Raw genomic sequence first — 8474 nt, 5'->3', positions numbered from 1 at the left:
TATATTTTTAATTAAATATCAAAGTTATAATACAAAATAATGCTATATATTTATTTACCAAGTATTTTATTAATACCATGAAAAAATAGAAAAAAAAATAATTAATAAAGCCAATCATATTAACTACTTGATGGATTTATTGACAAAGTGAGTATTAAAATTACACAACAAATTAAAGTGAGAACTATCTCGCAATGTCATTATTTGATAGTCAGCAGTTAGGGGTTAGCGTTAGCGGATTTGACATGCGAATTATATCAACGATGAGTAAAAAGATATTTAAAAAATTAGTTGTTTAGATTAACATGTAAATTGACATAAGGGTATACATATATTTAATAATAATAATAATAATAATAATAATAATAATAATAATAATAATAATAATAATAATAATAATAATAATAATAATAATAATAATAATAATAATAATAATTTTAAAAAAAAATAAAAAAATAAAAAAATACAATTAAGTCAATCATATTAACTAATTGGGGGTTTATTGACAAAAAGAGTATTCAAATCACACAACAAATTGAAGTCAGAAACTACCTCGCAATGTCCTTGTTTGGCAATCAACAGTTAGGTCTTCAATATTAGTATATATTTAATATTTTATGCATTAATTTTTATTTGCTCTCCCTTATGTCCCGTATTTGGTTTCAACCATACCTATACAATTATTTTATTGACAATTATAATCAATCTTGACTATATTATCTGTCATTTGTAAACTTAGAATTACCTATTTAAATACGCAAATTCAATATTCAATTATCTATGCATGAATAATTCCAATATAATCTTGCATTGATATACTTTAAAGTACTTATTTAAAAAAAAAAAAAACATTGGGCATCATCCCAATCGCGTAATACGCATAAAAAACTAGTAATGTAATAAGAATTGGACTTATTACATCCTCCCAAATGCTCTGTCGGGCCGGGGTGTGGGGGCCCTTAAGGTTGGGGTTCAACCTTTTGGAAGAAGAATTGGACTTATTATCCATAATGTAGTAAGACTGGACTGATAAGGACTCCCAATATTAGACGATTTAAAATTTTTATTCCTTGTAACGCTCTTAGCCCAAAATATGTATAAACCAATCATTATTGCATGGACTATGGTCCACACAGCCACGTTCCAAAACACACATAAAGTACATTATTCTAACTTATAAAATATATTATTTTAACACATAAAGTATATTATTCTAACTCATAAAATATATTATCTTATCTCAGAAATTTAATTATTCTAACACATAAAGTACATTATTCGAACTCATAAAATACATTATCTTATCCCAGAATGTTCATTATTCTAACACACGCACGTATATTAGTATATAAAAATTATATCTTTAGAAATTACATTAAAAATACTACTAAATACAAAAAAAAAAAAAAGTCAAATTTAAAAATAATTAAGATTACTAAAGAAAATAATTAAGCAATAAAGACAGAGTTTGTTTGACCAATGAATAGTAAACAGGACATACAAAATGAGACATATGGTGTGTGTGTGTGTGTGTGTGTGTATATATATATATATATATATATATATATATATATATATATATATATAATTTTTATAATTTATTTATTTATAGTTTAATTTATTATTTATTTATTTATATAGATTCCAATTCATATTTATTATCAAACAAAGATACTCTTAGACTTGGATTTTTCTCGAACTTTTTTTTTTTGTTTGTTTATTTTTATTTTTATTTTATTATTAATTTCTTATTATAGTATTATTATTATTATTGGATGTATATGAAAGCGGAACCACTTTTGAATGTGAGAAAGTATTGCAGGAATGTAGTGAAAATAATGAAATAATTATAAATTTATTGATGTGAAAGTAAGACTCACTTTTAAAAGTGAGAAAATATTACAAAGATAAAGATAACCTTACTACTTAAACTTATTACCATTAACAAGTATTTGATTCTCAACCAAATATACCCTTAGTTTTATTGAAAAAAAATAAAGAAATCAATTGAAGTAGTGGGAGGACATCTACCTTTGAGGAATACACAGAATTAGTTTTGAAAGATAGGGAGATGTGTGACTTGGAGCTGTCACGGAATTCTGGGCACAAGCTAAGCTAAGAGTATCCACAGTAGTTTAATTTGTTTTTTACACAATATTTAAGAAGTCAATTAAGAGAGAGAAAAAGAAAAAAGCAAAAAAAAAAAGTTCAACAGACGCGCCAACTAGCGCATGCATTGCACACGCTCAGCTGGGCGACTACACCTACATCACGCAATTGCAAATGATTACTTTGTTTGTCCTTTTCAATCAGTGGTCCCCAGCCAAGAACCTTTCCTTACATGCGAAAAAAAAAAAAACTTCACTCCACATTTATTCAAAAATAATACATGATTTTTACTGTACCAAAAACCTCTTAAAATCAATTGGTGTGGTTGCCCTAAGCCAACCAACCTTGACAAATTACAATAAAGTTAACAGATAGATGTAGCAGATGAGCAATATAAGGGGTACGGGGTACCAATCATATCACACTATATACATATTCAATTAATTACAAATTCTGTATAACAACTGAACTTTTAAAGGAAAAACTTGGGTAAAAAGATTTTTATATATTACAAGCCGGCCATCACATTACTAATTAGCGCCAATGAATTTAATCACCTCTAAAACACGAAAATAATGGGCAGATACGAGGCCAAAATCCATTCTTTTTCTTTTGCTGCTCCGCTTTCATATCCCTCTTAGCCACATAATCAGCCATGTATTCAACAACAGCCTAGCAAGAAAGTAAAAAAATACAATGAATAAAGAAGCTCAAAGCAAAATGCTTATGAAATAAGCCTAATCTGATAGAACACGTGGACCGTAGTTGTCTATGGGTGGCGCTGAGATTTGAACCCATGACCTTTGGTCTAGCTCTGATACCAAATTGAAACATGTGCTGCATCTCAAATAAAAGCCTAAGCTGATAGTTGGATTGCACATTAATGGCTCAACAGAAATAAGCACAAAATGAATAATTAACATAAAGATATGATACCTTGGCTCCCAGTTCTGTAACTTCCATAGGTGGCTCTTCCAATGGAGTCTCATCAGCTCGAAAAATTCTCAACTTTGACAAGAATCTGAAGGAGTCGGGCAGTGTTTTTATCTGATCGTTGGTGATATCTAGTTCCTCGAGATTTTCAAGCTTCCCAATCGATTCGGGTAAGGCTGTCAAGTCCGAGAAATTGCTTGCCACATTAAGTTTCTCCAAACAGACTGCAGAGCAAAGGGCTTCGGGGATGCTATGGATTTCATTGAAGCAGACATCGAGTTCCTTTAGGCTCAAAAGATTGCCCATTGAAGTCGGTAAAACACTGACTCTGTTATAACGCAATGTAAGAATCTCCAAGCACTTGAACTCCCCCACGGCCTCTGGAAGAGCGTTGAGCCGGTTGAAGTCTAGTCTCAGTTCTACGAGGGAAATGCACGATCCAATCGAGCAAGGCACTTCTTCTAGCTCGTTTGTTTCCAAGTTTAGGCGCTGCAAGTGGACTAGGCTCCCGAAGACGTCTGGTAAAGTGGCAAAGTGGTTTGAACTCAAGTCGAGATTGATGAGATTTGCCAAGTTTCCAAAAGAAGGTGGCAGGGATTTCATCCAATTCGCGTGGAGGTCAAGATGAGTTAAATTGATGAGCTCCCCGATGCAATCCGGGAGGTTGAAGAATTGGTTGGAGTGGATATCGAGCTTCGTTAAGGTAACGAGGGCGTTGATGGTGGATGGTAGTGCCATAATTCGATTATCGGATAAGTTTAGCTCAACAAGACTGCATAGCTTTCCAAGTGACAAAGGAAGCCACTCTACCTTGTCCATCAATTTGCCTTGAAGATCAAGAACAGCCAGTTCTGTTTTGGCAAAGTTTTCAATTATCTCAGCCACTTTCATCAGACTAAATTTCTTGTCTCCATCTCCTACAAGGCAACCAAACAACATCAGTCCATTGTGCAAAGCTTAAACTTTGGATTTTCAATTATGAGTTTTGCTTTAAAGGCATTACTTAGTCATTCTTGGTATCAAATTTCATTTTGGTTTCTTTCTTCTCCAACCTCCCACCCCTCTTTAGTTTTCATCTTTTCAGGATTATTTGGTAATAATGAGTGATCAAGTACTTATTACTACGCCAAAAGTTATAGCTCGTAGCAAAAACACAACTTTATTTCCTTATATCGCCACACATTTTCAAAAACCAGGGTGATGGAATTGGACAGTTCTGACTCTCATATCATTTGTTAAATCAAGTGTTTGCCACTACGCCAAAAACTATAACTCGTAGCGAAGACAGAATTTTATTTCCTTATGTCACCACACATTTTTGAAAGCCAATGTGCTAGACTTGTGCTTTTATCCACCTCCGTCAAACAATCTCAGTCACATAATGCTGAACTTGACCCAACCATTATTGTGTGAACCATGGTCTACGCAGCTATGTGGACTATACTATCAAATACTGTACATTCAGTACACAAACAAATAATGTACTTTTAATATATTAAAAATGTACATTGTATTCAGGAAAAGTATATTATTTGTGTACTGAATGCACATTATTCATTCAGTAAACAAATAATGTACTTTTAATATAGAGAAAGTATCAATTTTGGTCCCACGAGTATTAGCAAAATGACAATTTTGGTCCACATGTTTAATTCCTACCAATTTTCATCCACGACTATTGTTTTAGTACCAATTTTAATCCATGACTATTGTTTTAGAATCAAAATTTATCATGCCGATCACCCCTTCATTTAAGGTGTGTTGAAATCTAAAAATTTTAAGGATACTTACGTCATTTTCAACTTAAAATCTCAATTTGAGTATGAATAAATGAATTTAAGCCCTAAGATCGATCCCAATTTGCAATTATCATCCTCATCCTACCTTAATTTGAGGAGGAGAACTGCGAATTAGGATTGATCTTAGGGCTTAAATCTCTTTATTCATGTTCAAATTGAAACCTTAATTTGAAAAGGACAAAAATATCCTTAATAATTTCATATTTCGACATGTCTTAAACGAATGGGTGATCAGCGTGATGAATTTTGGCACTAAAACAATAGTCGTAGATTAAAATTGATACTAAAACAATAGTCGTGGTAAAAATTGATAGGAATTAAACATGTGCACTAAAAGTGTCATTTTGCTAATACTCGTAAGACCAAAATTGGTATTTACTCTTTAATATACTCCGTATTAATTAAAAACATATTTTTTGTTATGATACGCTTAGCAGGCTAGCACTGTGTAAACCAAGGTCCAGACAATAATTTGCCGGACTTTGACACATTCGGACCTCCACCAACACCTAAATTTCTTGCTAATTGAAAATATGATTTTGCTATGTAAAATACAGAACAGGAAAACTTTCAGTCTTCTCTAACAAACCAACAAAAGCAGCAGTCTTAGAAACTTTAAACTAAATTCACCGAGGATAGGATAGGATCGAAACCAGAAACAAGAATATAAAGAACAATTCAAACCTGAAGATGAAAGGGCAAGAGCGTTTGAGGAACAACTTCTGATCAAACCCATAAACCCATCTTCATTTTCTGGTATTCCACTCTCATCAATTCCAATTTCCCCAGAAAAACAATCACCCCCAATCTCCACCGGGTCAACCCCAGAAACCCACTCAGAAGCACTCCGAATAAGCTGATCAAACCTCCGAAATCTCTTGTCCACCTCGATCAACAACACCGCCTCTCTCCTCTGCTCCCGGCCCTGGAAAACCACCATGGCCTTCCTCAGCTCTTGCAGCACCGTGAAGAGCTCCGGCGGGGTGTCTCGCGGCGCCACCTGCTTCGATATCTCCTCCAGCCGCATCTCCTCTTCCGCGTCCGCTGATTTCACCACGGAAATGGCGGCTTCCACCTCTTCAATGGAGGGCCTGGGTGGCAGTGACTTGTATATTTTGGTGATTTCCCCCACTGCTGCCGCATAAGCAGGTGAAGGGGCAGCCATGGCAGTGGCTTAGTGAGCAAGAACAGAGGTAGGATGGGGAAAATTCAACAGATGTATATAGCGATAAATATCTCTTCTGTGGGCTTATAGCAGTATAGCGCAGCCTATAGTCAAGAGAAGTCAATAATTTATTGCAAAATTGTATTTGTATTCCTTAAGTTATATCCATAGCACTGTCGTTGAAAAAATCCTTCTAGACGACCGTCTAGGCGCTTAGCGCCAAAAATCGTGGCTATTTTTCTTAGGCGCCCGTTTAGATATTCGCCTAACGCCTAACTTGGTCAATTTAATCGTTTAAGCAGTCGCCTAGCGTCTAACTTAGTCGAGTTAACTCATTCATTTTAATCAACTTAACCTGATCAACTAGGCCTTCTTAATTTTTTTTCGTTATATATATATATATATATATATATATATATATATATATATATATATATATATATATATATATACTTTGAATCTTTGAATGATTGAAGTATTTGAGTATTTTTAATTTTTAATATTGTTTTGATGTTATGACTTATAAATTATCATTATTTCATTTATTTGGATGTGTTATTTGATTGAATGTTGAAAACAGTCTTATTAAAATTTTCAAACAGCAAGTTTGCCACTGTTTTTTTGGCGCCCGACTAGCGCCTAGCGCCTACTGCAACCATGATCCATAGTACAAACTTAATTTTTGAGTTATATACCTGATTATCTTTAACTTTAAGTTATGTATAAAGGGGTGATTTTAGTCTTTGAAAAATTATTTTTACTATCAATTTGTCACTTAATAAAGTGATTGATTTTGTTCACTAAAATTGTCGTTCCATGAGATAGGGATTAGATTGTCACTCATATAACTCATGGAGTAAATGTATAATATAGATATAACTAAAGGATCGAAAAATAATTTTTCCTAAAAGTCAACTTATCATACAATTTGAGGCTTTGGGTTAATCTTTAACATGATCGTACATGACTGGACATACAATCAATGACGATAACCTCTTTCTTTCGTACTATTTTTAAATGATCTCTATTGGCAAAGAGTTATTCTACATGTACTCTTATTTTATACTCTTTATAATTTGACATGCTTTGATTGTTCAATTTTATAGGGATCATGATGTTAATTTAATTCTTTTTTTCTTTCTCCAATCAAATTTGAACACAAGTGAAAGTAAAAGTAGAGAGTATGTTTTTGGGAGTACATTAAGTATTTTTGATTGGCAAAATAACATGGTGTTTGGTTGGAAAAGAGAATTAAGGTAAAAAAAAAAATTGTATTTTTGTGAGGAAAAAAAAAAAGAGATGAAATAAAGTAGGAATTTAAATTTCATTATTTAGTAGACAGCAATTGAAGAGATTTTTTTCTAAAATGGTCCATCGACTATTGCTCATTCTCACTTTTGCAGTTCGACTTTCAATTGCACCAAATGTGGTCCCTCGACTTTCAAATGCTTACTCAATTCAGTCATCTGTTAGGAATTCCGTCTACTCAGTGTTAAAATGAATGACACTTTCGTCCATTTATCTATTATACGACTAATATACACTGAGAAATAGTCGATGGACCACTTTGGGAATAGTTGAGGGACCGTTTTGGAAAAACACATTTATTTATTTCATTTTTGTTTATTTTCATTTTTTAAGACTATCAAATTAGAATTTCTATAGATTTTTTTTTTCTTACAAATATAAATAGTTAAAATCTCACAATCCAACATCAAAATTTTAAACTTTCTCTATAAATTTTTTCCTCTGTGTAAACATACAATCAATCACTATGTATCACATTAAATATTATTTTTATAGTTGAAAGTAACATTATTATTTTTTTACATACCTTGGTAAAAAACTTTGGCTTTCAAATTTAAGTTTATTAATATTCATATATAAAATACAAATAAACTTCAAAATGACAAGAACTTGTAATATTGGTAAAGGACGAGGCTTTAGGTTTAGGGTTGTTTGTTTTGTGCTAATTATTTTTACATGTTATTTGTTTTACTTGTCCTTTAACACATAAAATTGGTAGTCTTAGCTGTAGACTCTCTTTAGCATGGTGTACTGCTTGGTAGCTAGGGATTTGAAAATGGTAGCTATGGTTTGTACTAACTTTGGAATGGAACTAATGACCTTGCAGGCTAAGTTAAGCCAACTTTCTAAAAATATTTTTCAACATTTTATCATTGACCGAGAAGTGAAGCGTACTTTTCAGTTCCGAGAAGTCCCAGAAGCACCTCTCTAACCGAGAAGTGCGCCATTGGCCGTGTGACCGAGAAGTAAACTTACCTTCCGATCACAGACGAGATGTGACTTTTCGGCTCAGCTGAAAAGTTTACTAGAAAAACTTACCCTCCGATCCAACATTTTTCCTACATTTTGCACTCTTTAGGTATCTAAACTAGATAAACATAATAATGTTATTTTTAATGGTAAAAATAATATTTAATGGGATACATAGTGATTGATTGTCT

The 8474-nt window shown here is 32.7% G+C and overlaps 1 protein-coding gene across 1 annotated transcript; it reads right to left on the bottom strand.

Annotated features, from left to right (window-relative positions):
• Positions 1 to 2526: 2526 nt before the first annotated feature.
• On the bottom strand, positions 2527 to 6113 carry LOC109185358 (plant intracellular Ras-group-related LRR protein 5-like). The gene is made up of 3 exons (XM_019335345.1): positions 5526 to 6113; positions 3046 to 3959; positions 2527 to 2781 (listed from the first exon to the last, which is right to left on the bottom strand). The coding sequence occupies exons 1-3, from the start codon at positions 6004 to 6006 to the stop codon at positions 2659 to 2661; spliced, it is 1518 nt and encodes a 505-aa protein (XP_019190890.1). The 5' UTR covers positions 6007 to 6113; the 3' UTR covers positions 2527 to 2658.
• Positions 6114 to 8474: the final 2361 nt, after the last annotated feature.

This window comes from Ipomoea nil, unplaced genomic scaffold, assembly GCF_001879475.1.
Source record: "Ipomoea nil cultivar Tokyo-kokei standard unplaced genomic scaffold, Asagao_1.1 scaffold1317, whole genome shotgun sequence".
NCBI classification, from domain to species: Eukaryota; Viridiplantae; Streptophyta; class Magnoliopsida; order Solanales; family Convolvulaceae; genus Ipomoea; species Ipomoea nil.
Note: the sequence above shows the minus strand (reverse complement) of the source record. Positions and strands in the feature narration are given on the sequence as shown.

Excerpts from the sequence above, each read along its gene's own strand:
- LOC109185358 (XM_019335345.1), bottom strand. The coding sequence starts at position 6,006 with ATGGCTGCCCCTTCACCTGCTTATGCGGCAGCAGTGGGGGAAATCACC. Across the intron at positions 3,960-5,525 it reads TCTTGCCCTTTCATCTTCAG|GAGATGGAGACAAGAAATTT; the intron begins GTTTGAATTGTT and ends GTTGCCTTGTAG. Across the intron at positions 2,782-3,045 it reads TTACAGAACTGGGAGCCAAG|GCTGTTGTTGAATACATGGC; the intron begins GTATCATATCTT and ends CTTTCTTGCTAG.